This window comes from Lupinus angustifolius, chromosome LG01, assembly GCF_001865875.1.
Source record: "Lupinus angustifolius cultivar Tanjil chromosome LG01, LupAngTanjil_v1.0, whole genome shotgun sequence".
Classification (NCBI taxonomy): domain Eukaryota; kingdom Viridiplantae; phylum Streptophyta; class Magnoliopsida; order Fabales; family Fabaceae; genus Lupinus; species Lupinus angustifolius.
The window spans coordinates 128960-151112 of NC_032009.1; the positions used below are offsets into that span (position 1 = coordinate 128960).

The window sequence follows — 22153 nt, forward strand, 5'->3', positions numbered from 1 at the left end:
TATATATATATGTTGTTGTTGATGACTACCTCCAATTGGAATTGTGAAGTGTTGAGCTTCAAAAGGTAAAAGAGAGCAAATAAATCATCAGTATCAACATCTGTATCCAAAAGAATACGATGAGGCTTTTGATCATAATCCACACTACTGCATAGACAAACTCCAACACTAGTTGCTATAATCAACACTAGGGCAATCCAAAACCTCCTCGGCAACAACAACAACAACAACATTCTCTCTCTCTAGTTCAATAATAGACAATAAAAAACACCACATGCACTAACGAATTACACGAGTTAGAGAGAGAGAGAAAGCCACGTAAATTATAATGCAAATGTAAAAATATGAGCGTTACCTATATATATATATATATACAGATATAGGAGAAAAATAATAGAACGATATGTTCAGTGGATTCTTGAATATTAAAAAAAGACATCACGTGTTTCAAAATAAAACATAAAGCGTGCATGAATTATTGGGGTGTTTGCTGCTATAACATGTGGTCTAGTTTATTCACAGTAAAATATCTGATCAAGATATTATATATCATTTGAATAGTTTTTTATATAAAAGATTAGCATTATAATTATAATGTACATTCAAAACTAGTGACAATGATTTGGGGTGTTGGCTGCTATACAATGAGTGTAAAAATGTATTTACAATACATCATTTACTATTTATTTGAATTATTTTTCTTAAAAAGTCAACAATAATTAAAAATGAATAGTAAATAATACAATAACATTATAAAAGTCTCTTACATGATTAGTGTATATATTTTTCTCTTATAATATTAAACAAGGAGAGGAGAAAAATAAGAAAAGGATATATAGTTTAGTGGAGTGTTAAATATTTAAAAAAAACATCACGTGTTTCAAAAGAAAACATAAAGTCTGGTTGAAATGTGTGTTTGTCCAAATCTTTTCCTAATTATATTGAAACTTTTGCCATAATTAACATCACATGTTAATTGACCAACTACTATTACTTTTTGTGCCTTCTTTTTACCCTTTTAAAAACATTCTTCCTTTTCTTCTTATTCTTTGAAAATGTTCTTGTTTCAGAACATATTTTGGCCAAAAAGTGGAACCATAACTTTACACATCAATAGGTTTTGAAGGAGACAAGATTAATGATGATATAATGTGAAATATAAGAATGGTGTTTGTTATGTGAATTATGATTAATAATTAGGTTTATGAAAAATATAATAAATTATAAAATAATAAATACAGAAATAAAAATAAAAGTTGTGGTTGACTCTAACAAAAAAATTATTATTAGTATACATGAAATTATATTGTGTCGGTAAAGAGATTTCATATATAAAAGGGTGCCACATGAAACAAGTTCTCTTGTTAGAAACAAACAGAGCTATAATATATAGAACTTTTGCCATAAATATTTTCCTCTAATATATAAAAATACTTGTTATTCAATGCATTCATATTAAATGATAATGAAAAAGAGTAGATACTAGTAATTAAATGTCCTATTGAAAGCTGGCATCAATTAGCAACAACATCACAGATCCTACAACACAACACGTTAAGGTAAGGTCACATTGTCATTAAAAAAATGGTCCTAAATTTACGAGTAAGGCTACTCTTCATTAATGGAAAGGCAAGTGACACACATTAACACATAAAATGTAATATGTAATAACAATTTTATCTTTTTGTATATTATAAAATTACCTTTTTGCCATTAAAAATGTGAGCAAAACAATCACTTGCCTCTCCATTAATGGAGAGGATCCTTGTTCTAAATTTACACCTATATATTATAACTTTTATCAACAAAATTGATTTTTTTTTAGAAATTCGCGTAAAACTTAATATCAAAGTCTAAACAATGTAGTAATTTATAAATTTTAAATTTTGATAAATTTTAAAGTTTTAATCTTCTTATCTATATTATAATGTTTATCAAATAAATATAAAGTAAAAATATCAATTTTATACTATAATTATTACATGATTTATAAAAATATCTAATTAAAGATATTCAATTAAAACTTTTAAAAAATGGATCTCTTATCATTACTAGTATGTTAGCATTTTGAGTATAAGGTTGACTATGTTAAATTCTATTTATGAAAAACAAAATGAACTCATAACATAGATCCTCAAATGTCATGCTTTGATTCATAGAGCTAAAATATATAAGAGCATCACGATTCATGCATTCTTATAGTATTTTTATTGATATAAGAATATTTTTCATATATTTGTTAATGTGAAATTCTTATTTCTTGAAAATACAGATTGCATAACAACATTCTTATATGTATTCTAATTAGGAAATATGAAATCCAAAGGTGAAAGAGATGATAGAAAAATCATTTATTGTTATAAAATATGAAAAATATAAATAAATTGCGTACTCGAATAAAAATAAAATTGATATTTGTCATTATTAATAAAAAGAAAAATTATATATTATTCTTAAGTTAGGGAGATGTGTAATAAACTATACAATAATATATTGAAATCAAATAAGAAGGTAATTAGTATTGTAATGTTCTACCCATCTCCAATTCAAACTTAGATGGTCCTATAATTTTCTATTTCCCTATTAAAAAAAATATCCTCTTATCTTCAAAAGAATCATGTCAGAGACATTTTTAGCTATGGCTAGGCTAGTGTCTTTATGCTGCCACAAACTTCAACAAAGTGCAACCATTTTTTAATATAATATCTATTTTCTATTAATGTGAAAATTTGTACATCATTATTATATCATATATGGTTCCTTTGTATTATTTGAGTCAATGATGGTAAAACAACATAAATATTAACGAGAATGAGATATATTGATCCTATAATAAACTCATACAATGTAAGTGAATAAATATTAAATCCTCATTTTTTACTAATAAAGTACTTGTTACATTAATGCTTCCTTGAATAATGTGTATGAATGAAACAGTTGGAGACTTGTTCCTATGAATTGATGCTTGTCTGAATTTCTTCGAGTGTTTTTCCTTTGGTTTCTGGGACTAATTTTGCTACAAATAGTATAGTTAAGAGGGAACATCCACCATACAAAAATAAAGTACCTGTCCAAATATCATTCAAAAATATGTTACCAATTGAAGTCAAATAGTGATTATAACAGTTCTAACAAATTGTGTTTGCCTAAGAGAAACCGCAATGGTTTTTTTAGATTTGTTCTTAATGAAATAAGAATATTTTTACTCTGTTCTCTTCGTTCTTATTTTTTTTTTTATCTTAAATAAGAACAATTGTTAGTTGTTCTCAGCCAAAGAAAGATATGAGAGAAGTAGATTTTGTGTAAAAAATGTAGATGTTGTGGGTGTTTATCATTGTGGGGAAAAAAGTAAATGTTGTTGTTATTTTATAGGAAGTTATAATAAATTATAAAATAATATGGGAAACCTAAATAAGAATGAAAATTTCGTTCGGGTGGTGATGCTCTAATGTGCTTACCATGAGAACTCCAACTCATTAGAAAATTGAAAGTATATGACACTACCCAAGCTCCTAACCAGTTTATCAAAACCACTAAGCTTCCAGCAGTTCCTTTTACATGTATGGGAAATATCTGCAATATGAAAACCATGCAATGTTATAAATGATACATTACACTACAAGATCCAAAACATAACTATTCAATTGTTGTGTTTGTGTCAAATGATGCATACCTCAGACATTATTACCCAAGGAACTGGTCCTAATCCAATTGAAAATGCTGCTACATAGATCTGATTACAAGCATTGCCAAAATGATCATAGAATATAAGCTCAAATTGGACTGAGTTTAAAGAATATGTAGTGAAGTAATTTGTGAACAACCACAAAACTTAAAGAAAGTAGTGTAAAAATAGAGAGAAAAATTAACATCTTCAGAAGAAGACTCACCAAAACGCCTGCAACTGCTAAAATTGGTGTCCACTCAAGCAATAAGCTTTGACCCTGATCCATGGATTCATAACTCAGAATGTTAATAATTGAGACACACACACACAATATATGGTGAAAATATAATATGTAAGAACTTGCCTTGAGAAAGAATGCAATTCCAGTAATAGAGCAACCTAAAAATGTGCCACCTGCTGAAGCCTACATGCATATAGGAACTTACATTAGGCATCAAATCTTTTACATTCAGTACATCGGAGAGTTCCATTGTTACCAGGGTATCGGAAGAGTAAAGATTCATAAGTGAGATACCATGTCTTGAACTAAAACCGTAAGGCATTATTAGTGTCATGGGTCTTTCATACTTATAAACTATTTCTTTCCTCCTCGTATATCCAATATGGGACTTCACACTTGAATAAACCAAACAATAATTAATTAAAGTTCAAGTGCTTGAAACTAGACATACCATTATAAGTGGTCTTCTTCCAGATTTATCCATCAAAATGGCTCCCAATATAGTGAATGGAACCTGTCATTCATTTAACAGATAAAGTTGGAACTTTTGAAACAGAAAAATGCAGTTATACTATTATTGTCTCAAAAGTTAACTACCTGCATACAAGCATAGGCTATAGTACCAACTTTTCCTGAAGAAAATCCTGCAAATAAATTTGTATGCAAAAGAATAAGTACAAAAAACAAAGAAAGTTGTTTCCATTTTTTTCTTCAAAATCAGCATGTATTTGTTCTAACTTACCAGCTGCTACAAAAGTCTCTGCTGTATAAAATCCTATACCATTAATTCCAACAGATTGTTGACATACCATTAACCCAACACCAATCTGAAATCATCACAAACAGTTAGAAACCATTGAATAGTTATAAATACTAACTGAATTTGTTCAAGAAAGTTATGTCACTTACAACTACAGAGCGCAAGTGTTTGCTTTGGAACAGATCAAGAAGCTTAGTTTTAGGAAGGCTTTGAAGAGTTACAATATAATCCTATTTGCAACAACAACAAAATGTAATGTCAGCTAAGCTTATAAAGCATGTCAAAATGATTTGGAAACATCTTAAACATGTTCAATCTATTCGAGAAGAAAGCTACCACATTTAACACATGTTTAATTGTTTTACAATGATTCATAGAAGAGAAAGATAATAATTATTGTAAAATGCGCGGCGGTAACCAAAGCCTAAAGACTGTGATACCATATTGCGAAAAAGTTGCGAAAACGTATATGAAATTTGTGGATATTTCTAATTGATTTATCAAGGCATGAAAAACCTTATTTATAGTGTAAACTAACAAACTAATAAACATATGTTGTAAATGTGTAAAATGTGGTAGTTTTCTTCTTAATACGATCTGCTAAGGCCATGAGCTTGGAAAGTACCAGAATCTCATCAGCTTCTTCAGAAATATCAACATCTCTTCCCCTAAGTCTCCTTAAAGCTACTTGAAATTCTTTTTCTAGTCCAACCTTTGCCTGAAAATAAATTATTCTAGTTTATTTTTGTATCTTCCTCTAACATAGGACAATTTGGAGTACATATTCTTAATTAATGCATACCAGCCATCTAGGAGACTCTGGAATAAACCACAAACCAATCAACAAGCAAATGCAAGGAACAAGCCCTTCAATGTTCAAGCCATGATAACACAAGAGTTAGACATTTTTCGCCATATTTGGCAATACCTTAAGCAACAATTCAAAACTTATAGCTTACCTGCTAGTGCTAATTGTCTCCAATTTATGATACTTCCTAATAAGAATGTGACTGAGGCTCCAATAACAATCATAAGCTGCACAACAATTAGAGTCAAGATCAATGTTCTCTAAATGATACTTAACTTCCAATCAAATGAAAACTATAATAAGTACATAATATTATTCACTAACCTGATTCGTTGTCGCGAGTCCACCTCTAAGATTTTTCGGTGCTATTTCAGCTATGTATACCGGAACCTGTTCCATGTTTTGTTAGAGTTTGAAAATCTTATCATTAAGAAGCAACATAGACGAAAAATTTATGGTTAAACTGTTGTAATTAGTTACCACATATGAGATAACTCCAATTCCATATCCTGTAATCAATCTTCCAACATCAAGAGTGTAAGGATCCTGCAGTAAATAGAATAAAACAAGTGAATGCTCTATTCCAATTTGCTACATTTTTCTGTGGATGAATTTGTATTATGCAGAGTATGCATACCTGTGAGAAAAAGAGTGCTAACCATCCTGATATGCAAAATAGTGTTGAGATTCTCATTGCCTGATTCACATTAATAATATTAAGGCTTATTGATATTGAAAGTGCATAAATAGTGCTTATGTTCATTAGAAATTTAGATTTCACATACTCCTTTCCGGCCAATGAAATCGGTAATCCGGCCACTTGTTATAGCTCCAAGCATTGCACCAATGGTTACTAAAGAACCAAACATGGAAAACTGACATTTCCTCAAGAAAGAGTTAATTGCTTTTCTAACAATATAACATAACTTTGAATGAGGATGTGAAATTAGATGATTAGAATAGTAACCTCAGCAAGAGATAGATTAAGATCTGTCCTTATAGCTGCTTGAGTGGGTGCTGAATACCCCACCTGCGAAATAATAACTTCGGCTAAACATGATGGTTAAGTTGTTGGAAAGTGTAAACAAATATAAAATAATAAGTGAGACGCATTTAAGAACGAAAAAGATGTTGAACCGTGGATGCTCTAACACAGACAACAAACACAAAAAGAAACAGACACTTAGTGAAGTATATTTTTAGAATGTTTTTTTCTTTAAGTCATGCACCACATTTTGAAATGGAAAAGGTAAACATTTTATGTGTTCTTTTCTTTCTTATTTATGCTCATTGGCTTTACCAATTATAAATTTAAGACAGCTTAAATATACTTACACAAGTTCCAAATGAAAAGGAACCACAAACAGTAACAAATGTGCTAAGAAGAACCATTCCAATGGACCCATTTTCCACTCTTTTATTAGATTCAATATCCTTCCATTGTTGAATAAATGGCTCCTGCAAATCCTGGAACCCATTGGAGTTTCCACTCTCAACACCTCTGTGTTCCTCAATTGCCATTTTCTTCAATAACAAAATGAGACCTCAAAAAATGAATAACAAAAGAATAATGAAATAGCCCCCTGAGAAGCTAAGAACAATGCTGTGATACTAAGTAACGAGGACATGCAAAAACATTGTGAGTAGTGAATGATATTTATAGCTATATGGTACATGCATGTACCAATTCATGCATATCATTATTGGAGTTAGATATTTTGTAATGTTTGTCTGATTGTGTCCATTGGAAATAGAGGAGATTGTGAAACAGCTACTGTCTGATTCAAAAACTGGAATATCATGTGGGAAAGAAGCTGTCATTGAATAGTAACACTTCTCTCTATTGATCGAGAGGTAAGTTGTATTTTATAATGTACTTTTAAGACCAAAATTGTAACTTCTAAAAACTAAAGGTCATCAATGACATTGTCTTTTTATTTGCCAGTGCATTTTTTCATAACTTGTCTTTTTCTAGTAACTGAGATGAGTTTAACTTGTCGAGCTAGTCAAACCCTTGCCCTTGTGATAGGGAAATGATTTATATAAGAAGGTACATGTGAAAACTGTGCTCAGGCCATGATTGCACTAGTTTATTAAGCTCAGCTTACGTGGTTCTTACTCGGATGGATCGGTTTTCAATTTAATATGTTTCTCATTGTAGGCGGCTAGCTGTTTGGTACTGTGTTATGATTGTATTCATGATTTTTGGCTCAATGATTAGGAGTATGCATGGATGCATGAGCCATTGCAATTGGTTCATCCTATCTAGATCAGGTCTATTGTCCCAAACAGTATCTTAAATTATGTCTCAGATCAATAATATTGAAGCAAAAATAATAATTATTTAGTTTTTAACTGACATAGTATGTTTTCGTTGGTATGAGACATAGTTTGGAATACCATTTGGGATCTGTCTCATCTATCCTAGTAAAATTTTCATTGTGATGCAAAAGGGTAAAGATTAAAACTTTGAATAATACAAGCTTGTCCTTTTAGAGGTTGTTCATGTACTTGCTAGTGAAATGATTAGATTGTTGTTAATGAAACATACCAATGCATTCAAAATCTATTTAGGATATGTTTACATGGGCTACACTCCAGAATTGAGTTTATTTGTAGATTTGTAGGACAGTGTTCTATTTCATTCCAAAGCAGGTTCCAAATAATGGCCCATCATTTTAACCCCTTTCATTTCACTCTTTCTCCTTTATTTCTTTTATACAAACATAGTATTTTATCAACGTATCTTGCTCTAAGTGAAGGGGAATTATCTCTGTAAAGATGAGATCTTTGTGTTGATACATGAATGAATAAATAAAAACATTATCAAAAATGACATTCTTTGACTCTTAATACTGACACAATATATTAATCTTAATAGAAAATACTTATTTAAACAAAATAATAATTCATGTTGTAGCTTCAACACTTTTCCTAGTTTTTTAAATGGTCCTTGCTAGTATTTTATTAGTCAAATAATCATTAAAGTATTAAGTTATTAGATAAGTTATTGATGAATTAGAGAATTATATAGAATGGGGCACTTAGTAAGTAGGAGTGAACAAGAATCGACCTTACCCGCTTATTCGGTATGGTTTGATCATGATCAGGCGGTTGAGTCTCATCGAGGTTAGGTTCAGATTCAAAAAATAGACCGAATCAATATTTAAGGCTGGGTACGGACCAAGCACGACCCATCCTGACCTGTTTCATTGTCATTCATTTATCATTTTTGTATGTGTCTCTATTCAAACGTGTATGAAGTAATGACATATTTTTTATCGAATGTATCATCCATTCTCTAATTTGTTTCCATCATATATACAAGATTAATAATATATATGTATCATTTTATATATCAAATTACATATTCACAATAATATATAATATTGATAAGACTTTATCTAAAATAAGTATGTATTATATTTAATTGAGTCTAAGATCGAGTTCGAGTTAAAAAATTGATCCAGTCAATATTTAGTATCGAATTAGCTTCAAGTCTGAGGTCGGCTCCGAATTCAAAAAAGTGACCCGAATAACAATGTAATATGGGCGACCCATATGACCGGTCCATAGCCGAAATATAAACAAAATAGTTATTTGCATAGATAGGGTTTACGATTATTCTCCGTGCTGATTCATCAAATGGCAAGGTATCGAAGCCGTAGCAGAAGCTACAGCCCTCGCCGGCGCAGCCCAACACCACCGCGCCGTGACAGCCGTTCACACAGGGACCGTCGCTCACCACTCCCTTCAGGGTTACTTGTTCGTAATCTTCCACTCGATGCTAGACCCGAAGATCTTTGGGGTCCATTCGAACGCTTTGGTCCTGTCAAAGATGTTTATCTTCCCAAAAATTACTACACTGGGTGAATTTACCTTTCCTTACTCTTATCTCCATTACTTTACCGTTATTGTTTCATATATTGAATTTTTTCGCTGTTAGCATTTTTACCTTTATAGTAATGAAGATTTGTTGAATTGAATTTGTAGTGAGCCTCGTGGCTTTGGATTTGTGAAATATCGATATGGCGAAGATGCAGCTGAGGCAAAGCAACAGCTTGATCATACTATCATTGGTGGACGTGAAATCAGAATTGTCTTTGCTGAAGAAAATAGAAAAACTCCTCAAGAAATGCGTGTTACTACTCGCGGAAGGTCTCATTATAATATTTCTTATTCTAATTTTTTTTAATTATTGATTTCGTATGCACAGATTTTTTATTTTAATTTTAAAATTGATGTTTGTTTTGTTTTTTTATGTGATAAGTGATCGACATGGAGGTGGGAGAAAGAGGCATCGTTCAAGATCCAGAACACCTAGACGTCGCTATCATTGTAAGTTGAAGTATCCACTCCAGCTTTTAATATAGCTTCTCAATGCAATGATATTCAGTTTTTACTATTGCAAATTACTCATTGTTTTTAACCCATCATACCTCTGGTTTTTGCAGCCTACTCTCGGTCTCCATCTCCAGCCAGGGAATCTTCAAGGTTTGAATTTGACTGTTTTATTGCACATGTTATACGTTATTCTCATGTGGCATATTTTTTGTTTATTTTATTGGATTATCTTAGTTCTTGGGTATCCGTATCATTTTTGAACTACTGCCTAAGTTTCATTATAGTGATGACTGCATTTCAAAGTATTAAAGTACAGTTTTATAATCAGGATTCACGGATTCAGAAAATAATTCAATTTTATAAGCATCGGGTGTTTATGTTACGTCGTGGGTGTTTATGTTATCGCCGCAATAACAGGCTTCCATTGATATCCAAACTCTCGGGCATGATGTTAGAAAGCTCATGTGTATGCATATTGCAAGTAAATGATGTATTAATGAGATTTTAGTTAGTAAGAAGACATTAAGATGGAAGCTGAGCTATTTGTGGTGAAAGGAAATGCGTTGTTTGTGTCCTTGGTCATTTTTTCACGTGGGTGTAAACAGACCACTAATTTGTGTTTTGATAACATATTAAAACAAGAGTGTCCATTCTCCACACTGGTAAACCTTAACAGTGGCTGCCAGGTTTATAAAATTAATATTGATGTTTAAAACTGTGTATTTCCTTGCTTGGTAAGAGTATAATCTGCAGGTTAAGTGAATTGAATGGCATATATGCTTATGATCTTCTTTATGCAGATAATAAAGTGAATTGGCAGACTTTAATATAAAGATTAACAAGTAAAGAGGCTTAAAGTGATGTGCTACTTTGCACACGTTTCAATGAAAGACTCTCCATAAGAAATATCCATATCAAATATGCCTTATTCTGCCAGTTGCATGGGCTATCCTGGCTTTGTTGCATTTGGTTTCTAGCATGAAGGATGGTTCAAATAAGTTCTTTGGTTTCCCTTATATAAATTTTCTGCAAGGAAGATTTTATTTAGTTTAATATCTTATGTTGCATATACTATCCAGTTTAGAAAGAATATAAAGCTTATAGTTGGCCAAAGAAAATCATCCTCAAAGAATGCAAGCCAAAGTTTAAAGATATGATGACATTGTGCAAGAAAGTTAGTTGTGATTTTAGAAAGTTGGACAAAGAGAGCTACAAAGTTACGAGATGCTGATCTTGCTGTGCATCATTCATAACTGTCAGTGTTTGGATCCAAGTGTCATGTATTTGTCCAGAAACTGTGAAAAGGTACAGGTAAAGGTCATATTTTGGCTAATTAGATTTTGAAGAGGAAATAAGCATTAGTTATCCCATATGAAAACAAGCAATTAACTTCGGCTTGAGTGATTGTGTGCTTTAATTCATCTGTGTAGTTCGTTGTAGTTGCAGATATTCAGATCTCTCTTGATGTATGAGATGCATATGGTTGGTGCTATACTATTCATCGATATGTATAGGATATGTAATTGTGTTGATTAAACCATTTTATAAATTATTGACTATTAACTATTACATGACTAAAATTTCTAATTCTCGGTTGATATAGGGATGGCAGGGGTAGGAATGATTATTATTCTCCCAAGCGAGGCAGGTCTTATTCTAGGTCTCAATCTCCTAGAGGTGGGAAGGACTATAAGAGGTCTCCACATCCCGGGGAGAATGGTCGGAGTCCTAGCGACAAGAGGGATCGTGCACCTAGCAGATCAAGGTCTTATTCTAGGTCTCCTTCTCCTAGTCCTGGGAAGGAGCATAGGAGATCCCCACATCCCATGGAGAATGGCCGGAGTCCTAATGACAAGAGGGATCATGCACCCAGCAGATCACCAAGTCCTAGAGGTAATGGTCGTAGTCCTTCAAGGTCCCGCTCGCGATCATACAGGTAAGAATATGTTTCATCAGTGTTTTATTTGATTGAAAACGAATAATTGCAAATCCAATTACATGATAACGCCTTGATGTTCAAATTTATACTATTTATTGATTCAAACACTAAATAATTTGCTAAGCCACTAAATTGTGCAATTAGAGGGATTTGTATTTTAGGATTAGTATTGAAAATTTGAAATAGATATTCAGTGGCTAATTAATTTTCTTTGTGCAGCCCACACTGATTGCATGCTTTTGTGGTGGTCACCGGTCAATGCTGTCTTTCCTATGGCCACAATTGTAGCTAAACTGTGACATTTTGAAGGACGCTTGTAGCCAAGCAAAGCTACCATGTTAATATTAGTCGGTAGACGACAAACCCCATCGAGGGCTGGTTGATTTGGTGTTTATCAATTTGAAGGATCTATCAGTTTCACTTTTTTATGACTTGTTTTTTCTTGGCATGTTGGAAGTTGTAAGAACATAAATATACTTGAAAACTTGTTATTTCAGCTTTGGACAACACCCATGTTTTTGTTCCTTCCATAATCTTTACTTTATTTTCTACTCTCAAGCGCGTATAAATTGCCACGATAGTTAACGTTATTCTGCTTATAGAAAAAATTAATGCCATGTTATCACTCGTTATTCAGTTTTCTTCCATTGATGACATATATATAAAAATATGGGATCTTTGGTATAATTATGTAAAATCCTAAAGACGTTGTAAAGGTTTGTTTTTGCTTACATGCTGGTCCAAGAACTAGTGGGATTTGAAGCTTTTGTTTGGTTTATTTTTGTTTTCAACTTTTGCGGGATGTCAGTTATGACTTCTTAACTGTATTAGAATAAAGTATATCCTAGTATAAGAAGAGAAGATAAGTTATCCTCTACTATCACTAAAATCATGATATATATCAGATTTAATTATTTTTTACATAAATATTTTTAAACTAAATAAAACAGTATACCTATCATACTTTATTCCCATAATTTTTTTTGATCAATTAGTTAGGTCAATAATTATTATGATTACAGTTGATGTTGTTTTAGGAAGCTGAATTGATCCTCCATTTTAATTACACTCTTCCTACCAATATTATCTCAAATATTTTATCCTCCTTATTTGGTATTGGTACATTAGTGGGCCAATGGTTGAAGTCATGAGTAGTTGAAATTGGAATTAAGAAACCTTTCATACACACATCCTCTAATACTAATAATATTATCCAATTCCAACAAAGATGCTTTGATGTGGAGATAGCAGAACATCATGATTGTGAAAGTATTAATGCTCTAAGTATGTGCATGATGTGGATTTGCAGAAGCTGCTGCATGTATTAATATGATGGTACAAATACAATATTAAAGAATGAAGGAACAAACTAGGAAAGTGTGAGTGGGATCAGCATCATTATGTCATTGTAGGTTGTTGATGGAACATAAAAAATGGGGGCATTCCGAGAATCGAACTCGGGACCTCTCGCACCCAAAGCGAGAATCATACCACTAGACCAAATGCCCAGCTGTGATTTTATAAAGCATATACAACAATTACTTGTGTGTTTCACTAAGTATTATGACCAGCTCTAATGTAAAGTTTGCACTATATGCAGGGAAGATTTAGGTTTTTGGTTGTTCTGAGAATCTTTCCCTTACAAATATTTGTCATACATCACACTTCACAATTTTTTAAACTAAAGATGTAAAGTCTTTAGTTCTCATAATGCACTATTTTCCAGTAAAACCCATCTTACTTGGAGTTCTTAGGTTGTAGAGTTGGTAAGAAAGAAAAGCATGTGTTGTTAGTTGTTAGAGCATTGTATCAGAGGTTGGTCTTCTTTAAGTTTTAGAATAAGACATTTTCACTCAAGAGAGATAGCAATATGAAATACTAATGAACCTATTAAGCAATCTGCTTCTATTAATTTCATACCATTCATCTGTTTTCCACCACAAAATAACCACTCTATTTAATAATTGGGACTTAAAGATTCACACTCCATTTTAACAAAAAACAAATTATTTAAAATAGCGTTTTTATATATAAAAAAGAAGAAATCAAACTTGTCAGACACTAATACATTACCTTACAACACATACGTGTCACATATTTTTGTGTGAAGAAAGAGCATTTGAGTTTTTTATATAAAAAATGGGATGTGAAACTTATAACATGGGATGTGAAACTTAAGTCCCTAACAATTTTCATCAGTTGGAATTCAAAAGCTGACCGAACTACTCTGTAGAGAGGGCTTAGCTCTACTTATTCTGATCTCAGGCCATGCAAATCAAATTTTCACTACAAAAAAGATATCTGATGAAGTAAACAAAGCAGAACATCTAATATAACTTCTATATTTGAAGTGACCACGCCTCCACGCGGTTGCAAAATGGATCACAAACCGACAGTGCAACTAAAGAACCGGAACAACAACCTTCCTACAAGAGGCAACCGGAGCACTAACAAAATGTTACACCACAGAAGCCGGCATTATCATATCAACTTCATTAACATAGATATTGTATATAATTTCATCTAATTAATTACAGAAAGCTGAGTCTACAAAAATACCATCAAGTTTGAAAATTTTCCTCCAAGCCTTCCAAGCCCATGGTTTCTTGCTCAGCCGCCTTTCATTTCGAGCCAGCGCCATTATAAAAAACTGGTAGTGCTCCTGCATCAAGTTCCCAAAAGCCTCTCAGATTGCCTTGCTCTTCTGTTAATCTGAAAGCGGGGATTTGGTGAGAGAACCTAAGCAACTCTTTCCTGGGTATTCTCAGGGTGACGGCTGATCCTTCATTTGATTTGCCCCTGAAAACTGAATTAAAACCACTGACAAACGCCAAAACTAACACATCAAAAAACAAATCATTTCCTCCAAGAACTTCCACAATGTCATACTCCCAGTTTTTCAAGTCTGAAGATTTGATTTTACTAGACCATTTTCTATATAGTGCCCATACTTCACCTTTCCTTGGATAGATATCATAATTCTTTTTTTTATCAACAGGATCAGCAAGCACCAGATGTGAAAAAGATGAGGTGCTGCTATAAACATTGTGATATGCACTTGTTTTATTAACTCTGAATCTGCCACAGGAAATAAGCATGTCTTCATCTTCCCATTTAGTAGTATTCTCTGGTAACCAGCAGCAAGTAAGCCAATTAACATGCAGTTCAACCTCTGGGCTAGTCTTAATCCTGTTAATTTGACCATAGTATTTTGGCAATCCATCCTCATCACTGTAAAATGCCCAAATCTGACCAACCTGAAACTTTTCAATGAACTTCTCATCGTCAAAATTAAAGAACTGGGGATCTGGAATTTTAATAGCTTCAGGATTTTCATCAATACCATGAACAGAATCCTTTTTCTTCTCAGCCAGATTACTTCTTTCAGGAACAGCAATTTCTTCAAGATTCATTGGCAAAGATGCAGGATCAAGTTCATAAGATCCTACCGGAACACCAACTCCTTCCTGACCAGTCATTTTAAAGGATGGAACCCTGTGAGAGAACCTAAATAACTCCGTTGGTCGAATTCGGAATGAGTGGACATCTCCCTTCATAAAGAGACTTACAAAACCTTTCAACCTAGCCAAGTATGCAACAGATACACCCTCACCTTCAACATAATCTGACAAGATTTCAACAAACTCAAACTCATACTGCTGATGAGATTCCACATCTTTGTACCATTTGATATCCCAATTTTTAAGAAGAGCCCAAGTTTCTCCCTTTCTAGGAGACACTTTAAAAGCATCAGGACCATTACTTTTACACAAAACCAAATGAGAGAAGCAAAGATGATCTTGACTGATTTGAGTGGCACCAAATTTATATTTCCCACAAGCAACAGGCAATCCCCCGTCGACCCAGTTCATTTCATCTTTGTCATCTGGATCTGGCTCAAACCATGTTATCTTCAGCTTGAATCCAGGAGAGAGAACTTTTCTGATTAAAGCATAGAATCTAGGCATGCCATCTATTGTATCATAAATAGCCCAAATCTGCCCAGCTGCAAAACATTCTTTTTTCTTGTCCTTATCAAAGTCGCTGAACTCTGCATCAGGAAAGACAAAATGATTTGGATCATTTGTTGCTTTGGCAATTGAATCCGGAGAATAATTCTGTGAAGTTTGCTTCTGTTTTACATCTTTATCATTTTTCAGATCAGCAGCTAAACCATGCTGATCATTTGACTTAGCTGACATGCATGGTGACCCACTCTCCTTAACCCGTTTAGAAGGTCTTGGGAAGTCATCATTGTTGTCACTCGCATTATCCTGGTAGGACACATCATGCTTTTGCCGTGTAGATCTGCGTGGCTGCTCTTCTCTATTAGTTGAATGGTTTTGTCCACCAGGAAAACCATCCTCATCAGCAACCATATCATCATCTTCAGAATCAGTGCTGCCTACAGAATCAGAACTTTCACTGGACTCAGTCACCCGTTTCCTCCTCTTTCCATTCGGCTTTCCGGACACATCCCTGGGGATTTTTTTCTCAAAAGGCTCTGTGTTGGATTTCTTGCCATGCAAATTGCCTTGAGAACCAACACCAGCCTTGAAATCACCATGATTCATACCACTTTTCGCTGTGATTTTATAAAGCATATACAACAATTACTTGTGTGTTTCACTAAGTATTATGACCAGCTCTAATGTAAAGTTTGCACTATATGCAGGGAAGATTTAGGTTTTTGGTTGTTCTGAGAATCTTTCCCTTACAAATATTTGTCATACATCACACTTCACAATTTTTTAAACTAAAGATGTAAAGTCTTTAGTTCTCATAATGCACTATTTTCCAGTAAAACCCATCTTACTTGGAGTTCTTAGGTTGTAGAGTTGGTAAGAAAGAAAAGCATGTGTTGTTAGTTGTTAGAGCATTGTATCAGAGGTTGGTCTTCTTTAAGTTTTAGAATAAGACATTTTCACTCAAGAGAGATAGCAATATGAAATACTAATGAACCTATTAAGCAATCTGCTTCTATTAATTTCATACCATTCATCTGTTTTCCACCACAAAATAACCACTCTATTTAATAATTGGGACTTAAAGATTCACACTCCATTTTAACAAAAAACAAATTATTTAAAATAGCGTTTTTATATATAAAAAAGAAGAAATCAAACTTGTCAGACACTAATACATTACCTTACAACACATACGTGTCACATATTTTTGTGTGAAGAAAGAGCATTTGAGTTTTTTATATAAAAAATGGGATGTGAAACTTATAACATGGGATGTGAAACTTATAACATGGGATGTGAAACTTAAGTCCCTAACAATTTTCATCAGTTGGAATTCAAAAGCTGACCGAACTACTCTGTAGAGAGGGCTTAGCTCTACTTATTCTGATCTCAGGCCATGCAAATCAAATTTTCACTACAAAAAAGATATCTGATGAAGTAAACAAAGCAGAACATCTAATATAACTTCTATATTTGAAGTGACCACGCCTCCACGCGGTTGCAAAATGGATCACAAACCGACAGTGCAACTAAAGAACCGGAACAACAACCTTCCTACAAGAGGCAACCGGAGCACTAACAAAATGTTACACCACAGAAGCCGGCATTATCATATCAACTTCATTAACATAGATATTGTATATAATTTCATCTAATTAATTACAGAAAGCTGAGTCTACAAAAATACCATCAAGTTTGAAAATTTTCCTCCAAGCCTTCCAAGCCCATGGTTTCTTGCTCAGCCGCCTTTCATTTCGAGCCAGCGCCATTATAAAAAACTGGTAGTGCTCCTGCATCAAGTTCCCAAAAGCCTCTCAGATTGCCTTGCTCTTCTGTTAATCTGAAAGCGGGGATTTGGTGAGAGAACCTAAGCAACTCTTTCCTGGGTATTCTCAGGGTGACGGCTGATCCTTCATTTGATTTGCCCCTGAAAACTGAATTAAAACCACTGACAAACGCCAAAACTAACACATCAAAAAACAAATCATTTCCTCCAAGAACTTCCACAATGTCATACTCCCAGTTTTTCAAGTCTGAAGATTTGATTTTACTAGACCATTTTCTATATAGTGCCCATACTTCACCTTTCCTTGGATAGATATCATAATTCTTTTTTTTATCAACAGGATCAGCAAGCACCAGATGTGAAAAAGATGAGGTGCTGCTATAAACATTGTGATATGCACTTGTTTTATTAACTCTGAATCTGCCACAGGAAATAAGCATGTCTTCATCTTCCCATTTAGTAGTATTCTCTGGTAACCAGCAGCAAGTAAGCCAATTAACATGCAGTTCAACCTCTGGGCTAGTCTTAATCCTGTTAATTTGACCATAGTATTTTGGCAATCCATCCTCATCACTGTAAAATGCCCAAATCTGACCAACCTGAAACTTTTCAATGAACTTCTCATCGTCAAAATTAAAGAACTGGGGATCTGGAATTTTAATAGCTTCAGGATTTTCATCAATACCATGAACAGAATCCTTTTTCTTCTCAGCCAGATTACTTCTTTCAGGAACAGCAATTTCTTCAAGATTCATTGGCAAAGATGCAGGATCAAGTTCATAAGATCCTACCGGAACACCAACTCCTTCCTGACCAGTCATTTTAAAGGATGGAACCCTGTGAGAGAACCTAAATAACTCCGTTGGTCGAATTCGGAATGAGTGGACATCTCCCTTCATAAAGAGACTTACAAAACCTTTCAACCTAGCCAAGTATGCAACAGATACACCCTCACCTTCAACATAATCTGACAAGATTTCAACAAACTCAAACTCATACTGCTGATGAGATTCCACATCTTTGTACCATTTGATATCCCAATTTTTAAGAAGAGCCCAAGTTTCTCCCTTTCTAGGAGACACTTTAAAAGCATCAGGACCATTACTTTTACACAAAACCAAATGAGAGAAGCAAAGATGATCTTGACTGATTTGAGTGGCACCAAATTTATATTTCCCACAAGCAACAGGCAATCCCCCGTCGACCCAGTTCATTTCATCTTTGTCATCTGGATCTGGCTCAAACCATGTTATCTTCAGCTTGAATCCAGGAGAGAGAACTTTTCTGATTAAAGCATAGAATCTAGGCATGCCATCTATTGTATCATAAATAGCCCAAATCTGCCCAGCTGCAAAACATTCTTTTTTCTTGTCCTTATCAAAGTCGCTGAACTCTGCATCAGGAAAGACAAAATGATTTGGATCATTTGTTGCTTTGGCAATTGAATCCGGAGAATAATTCTGTGAAGTTTGCTTCTGTTTTACATCTTTATCATTTTTCAGATCAGCAGCTAAACCATGCTGATCATTTGACTTAGCTGACATGCATGGTGACCCACTCTCCTTAACCCGTTTAGAAGGTCTTGGGAAGTCATCATTGTTGTCACTCGCATTATCCTGGTAGGACACATCATGCTTTTGCCGTGTAGATCTGCGTGGCTGCTCTTCTCTATTAGTTGAATGGTTTTGTCCACCAGGAAAACCATCCTCATCAGCAACCATATCATCATCTTCAGAATCAGTGCTGCCTACAGAATCAGAACTTTCACTGGACTCAGTCACCCGTTTCCTCCTCTTTCCATTCGGCTTTCCGGACACATCCCTGGGGATTTTTTTCTCAAAAGGCTCTGTGTTGGATTTCTTGCCATGCAAATTGCCTTGAGAACCAACACCAGCCTTGAAATCACCATGATTCATACCACTTTTCTGCTGGCCAGAGGGATGCTGGCTGGAATTAGTTGCTGGTGATGTACCTTGAATATTTACAGCATAAGCAATGAAAGGCCTACTGCAATGTTGACATCGAAGAGACTTATTCAAAACTTCTCTGTAATACTGATACTTAACAGAACAAAATGGGCAGGCAGTCCAAAAAGTAGGACGGACACCATTGACCCCCTGCTGAGCTTGCTGCCTAGACTGCTGCTGCTGGGGCTTTTGTGGCTGAGGATTTGGTTTTTTAGAATTGGGCCTGACATTGGTTTTCTGTTGATTATGATGTGACGTAGCAGTTTTGTTAATAGATGCTCCTCTACGCTTCAAGTCATGCATGGATCGTTTTTCTCTATCCAAAAGTATTCTTTGAGCCTCCCCAATTAGCTTAAATGCAGCTTCTGCACCAGAAAACTGATTTTTGTCCGGATGAAGCTGGAGGGCAAACTTCCTGTACTGCTTCTTAATTGTTATATCATTAGCAGTCTGTTCAACCTGAAGAATTCCATACCAGTCCATCTCACTGTTAGACAATTTCTGCTGAGCAGAGCAGTGCACCTCGCAAACAGTAAGCATCTGAGCTATATTTTCCACATCAGGATATAGCTGCTGGGCCTTAAGAGCGAATTTACGAGCCCCCATAAAATCCCTGCTTTCCATCTTCTTTTCAGCAATTCCCTTGGCCCTTAAGGCCTCTTCTTTATTGCAGTCCATCAAAGATCCTGAATTCAAAACCTGACAGTGAGTGCTATGGTCAAGTGCACTGGATGCATTTAACTTAACTGATCCAAGAACAAGTTGAACAAATTAAAATGAGGAGAGTGAATAAGCCTTCGAACACCCTACCAGTCCCGTAAAAGATTTCCAGTCCTCACATTCAAATTGGCCCTGGATATTTCATATAACTCGTCAGTTTTACATCCTACATGGATCAATAAATCTTCTAAAAAGAATGTATAAGTTCATGATTTTGGAAAAATTATTTCCAAATATAAAAGCAACGCACCAGTAGATGTGCCAGATTTTCAAATCCACTAAAACAATAACATTGTTATCACCATAGAAACCTCGCTAAAGTTTAAAATATAAGGAAATTTCACATCCCAACAGTTTGAAGCAACTCATACACCAAATATAGGTAATAATAATCAGGAAGTACATAATTCCAATAAAAGAATAATAAAACAGAGGTACAAGATTCTACAACCTAACAACCACAGGAAAAAATAAACCCGAAAAACAAGTGAAGATCACACTCTGTAGAATCGCACGCAAGCCAGCAATTTGTATCGTATTGAATCACAAATAGCTTTAAGTCATGCACGGTTTGCATAATTCCAGATTCTGTTGATTTTTTATTCTCATCATAGAATTCAAAATGGATATAGAGACTTAATAAAAAAAATAAGAACTAAACCATTTTTACAAATAAATTTCCCAAGAAGTTACTCTGTTTCAATTATTATGTTGTAGTTTGTTCATGCTCTCACTTACTTAACATCCCAAAACCCTAAACCTAATTCAAAATAAAAACTCCGGAAAATGAAGAGAAGAAAAAAAAAACATATCCATGAAAAGGGATTAAAAAATGAAAGGTAGCATTACATTTAAATAAGACAGATATAAGAATACAATAGATTCTTCGCTCTTCACGTCGTAAAATTTATAGATAAAAATAAAAAGGATTAAAACCCTAAAAAAATAAGTTAAACAAATGTTGAAGGAGAGAAAGAAGGAAAACAATGATTGAAGAAGAATGAGAATAATGGTGAAGAGAGAGTTGTACGGACCTGAGAGGTTTTGAGTGAAGAGAAGAGAAAATAAGAGTTTTGAGTTTTGAGTTTTGAGTTTCAGTGAGACACACACAACTCTCATATCATTCATTACAATCTTGAGGGCTTAAATGTCAAATCACTACATTAATGCAATCATATACACTTGTCTTTTTTTATTTTATTCAAGGGATCATCTAACGGCCTTCAGGGATATTTTTGTCCTAAATTATTTTTAATAAATGGCCTTTTCTATCTTTATTTTTCATCACCATGTTTGGGGAGTTTTTAATAAATGGATTTAGCATTGAAGAGTTACAATCATGTTCCTCATTTTCCATATGATAAATATATTATTTCCTCATAGAATATTTATTCTAATAAAACATTGGATACTATATTTATATTATAATAATTCTCAGAAACTTAACTTAGTGATGATTCATTATTACATATCAACTTCTTTTATACTACATTTTATTAGCCTTGAGTTTGTTTTGCATGCTGCACATATTGACTATAATCCAATATGGATAAGTATTTTATGATATGAATTTATCACTATGGTTTTAGTAATAATTAGTTCAAGGATCACTAGTATATTTAGAGTGAGAATCCTATCAATTAATGGAGAGACAAATACTATAACAAACAAAGAAAATAATAACATTGTGAGACATTTTTTATCTTTTTATATACAATGAATAACATTTTTGTTATTGAAAATACAAGTAAAATCAAGTACTATTAGCTTTAGAGACTTTCAAAACCTTGATATAACAAATATTTGTGAGTAAATATGAATGATGATCACAACTGTTGTTACGATATAATTTCGAAGATTTCATGAAATGCTAACATAACAATGTTTGTAATGATTATAATGATTATGAACCCAAATTTAAAACCTTAGTATCATGATAATTAAGGGCAACTA

At 33.7% G+C, this 22153-nt stretch overlaps 4 protein-coding genes and 1 non-coding gene across 14 annotated transcripts in view; 1 reads left to right on the plus strand and 4 right to left on the minus strand.

Moving 5' to 3' along the window:
* LOC109343475 overlaps nucleotides 1–318 on the minus strand; it is a 5483-nt gene extending 5165 nt beyond the window's left edge. For all 4 annotated transcript variants that reach the window (XM_019581810.1, XM_019581792.1, XM_019581801.1 and 1 more), the window contains exon 1: nucleotides 30–318. In XM_019581810.1, coding sequence (XP_019437355.1) covers nucleotides 30–233 — 204 coding nt within the window. In that variant the 5' untranslated portion in view covers nucleotides 234–318. The remainder of the gene's footprint in view (nucleotides 1–29) is intronic.
* On the minus strand, nucleotides 2852–7054 carry LOC109343513 (sugar transporter ERD6-like 16). The gene is made up of 18 exons (XM_019581852.1): nucleotides 6812–7054; nucleotides 6444–6506; nucleotides 6262–6351; nucleotides 6114–6173; nucleotides 5957–6022; nucleotides 5801–5866; nucleotides 5628–5703; nucleotides 5471–5535; nucleotides 5294–5386; nucleotides 4818–4898; nucleotides 4651–4735; nucleotides 4506–4552; nucleotides 4360–4422; nucleotides 4032–4091; nucleotides 3891–3944; nucleotides 3674–3733; nucleotides 3459–3573; nucleotides 2852–3067 (listed from the first exon to the last, which is right to left on the minus strand). The coding sequence occupies exons 1-18, from the start codon at nucleotides 6995–6997 to the stop codon at nucleotides 2952–2954; spliced, it is 1446 nt and encodes a 481-aa protein (XP_019437397.1). The 5' UTR covers nucleotides 6998–7054; the 3' UTR covers nucleotides 2852–2951.
* On the plus strand, nucleotides 9071–12284 carry LOC109343522 (serine/arginine-rich SC35-like splicing factor SCL28). 4 transcript variants are annotated; one of them, XM_019581880.1, is made up of 6 exons: nucleotides 9073–9345; nucleotides 9470–9634; nucleotides 9747–9814; nucleotides 9931–9970; nucleotides 11424–11756; nucleotides 11979–12284. In XM_019581880.1, the coding sequence occupies exons 1-6, from the start codon at nucleotides 9122–9124 to the stop codon at nucleotides 11986–11988; spliced, it is 840 nt and encodes a 279-aa protein (XP_019437425.1). In that variant the 5' UTR covers nucleotides 9073–9121; the 3' UTR covers nucleotides 11989–12284. The 4 variants fall into 4 exon arrangements, 2 of the variants coding, with proteins under 2 accessions (XP_019437408.1, XP_019437425.1); XR_002107225.1 differs by lacking the exon at nucleotides 11979–12284 and having other exon boundaries at nucleotides 9071–9345; nucleotides 9931–11125; nucleotides 11424–11540; XR_002107224.1 differs by lacking the exon at nucleotides 11979–12284 and having other exon boundaries at nucleotides 9071–9345; nucleotides 9931–11131; nucleotides 11424–11537.
* TRNAP-UGG lies at nucleotides 13196–13267 on the minus strand. Its single transcript has one exon. It is a non-coding gene; the product is annotated as a tRNA-Pro (tRNA).
* On the minus strand, nucleotides 14065–21275 carry LOC109343537. Of its 4 annotated transcripts, none has more exons than XM_019581914.1 (3): nucleotides 21235–21275; nucleotides 19432–20332; nucleotides 14065–16335 (listed from the first exon to the last, which is right to left on the minus strand). In XM_019581914.1, exons 2-3 carry the CDS (start codon nucleotides 20156–20158, stop codon nucleotides 14381–14383), a joined length of 2682 nt encoding a protein of 893 aa, XP_019437459.1. In that variant the 5' UTR covers nucleotides 20159–20332; nucleotides 21235–21275; the 3' UTR covers nucleotides 14065–14380. The 4 variants fall into 4 exon arrangements, with proteins under 4 accessions (XP_019437459.1, XP_019437452.1, XP_019437438.1 ...); XM_019581907.1 differs by having other exon boundaries at nucleotides 14065–16312; nucleotides 19409–20332; XM_019581893.1 differs by having other exon boundaries at nucleotides 14065–15912; nucleotides 18931–20332.

Excerpts from the sequence above, each read along its gene's own strand:
- LOC109343522 (XM_019581863.1), top strand. The coding sequence starts at position 9,122 with ATGGCAAGGTATCGAAGCCGTAGCAGAAGCTACAGCCCTCGCCGGCGC. Across the intron at positions 9,346-9,469 it reads CCCAAAAATTACTACACTGG|TGAGCCTCGTGGCTTTGGAT; the intron begins GTGAATTTACCT and ends TTGAATTTGTAG. Across the intron at positions 9,815-9,930 it reads ACCTAGACGTCGCTATCATT|CCTACTCTCGGTCTCCATCT; the intron begins GTAAGTTGAAGT and ends TGGTTTTTGCAG.
- LOC109343537 (XM_019581893.1), bottom strand. The coding sequence starts at position 20,158 with ATGGACTGCAATAAAGAAGAGGCCTTAAGGGCCAAGGGAATTGCTGAA. Across the intron at positions 15,913-18,930 it reads CAAAGCAACAAATGATCCAA|ATGATAAAGATGTAAAACAG; the intron begins ATCATTTTGTCT and ends CTGATCTGAAAA.
- LOC109343513 (XM_019581852.1), bottom strand. The coding sequence starts at position 6,997 with ATGGCAATTGAGGAACACAGAGGTGTTGAGAGTGGAAACTCCAATGGG. Across the intron at positions 5,704-5,800 it reads GACTCGCGACAACGAATCAG|CTTATGATTGTTATTGGAGC; the intron begins GTTAGTGAATAA and ends ATTGTTGTGCAG. Across the intron at positions 3,945-4,031 it reads GAATTGCATTCTTTCTCAAG|GGTCAAAGCTTATTGCTTGA; the intron begins GCAAGTTCTTAC and ends TCCATGGATCAG.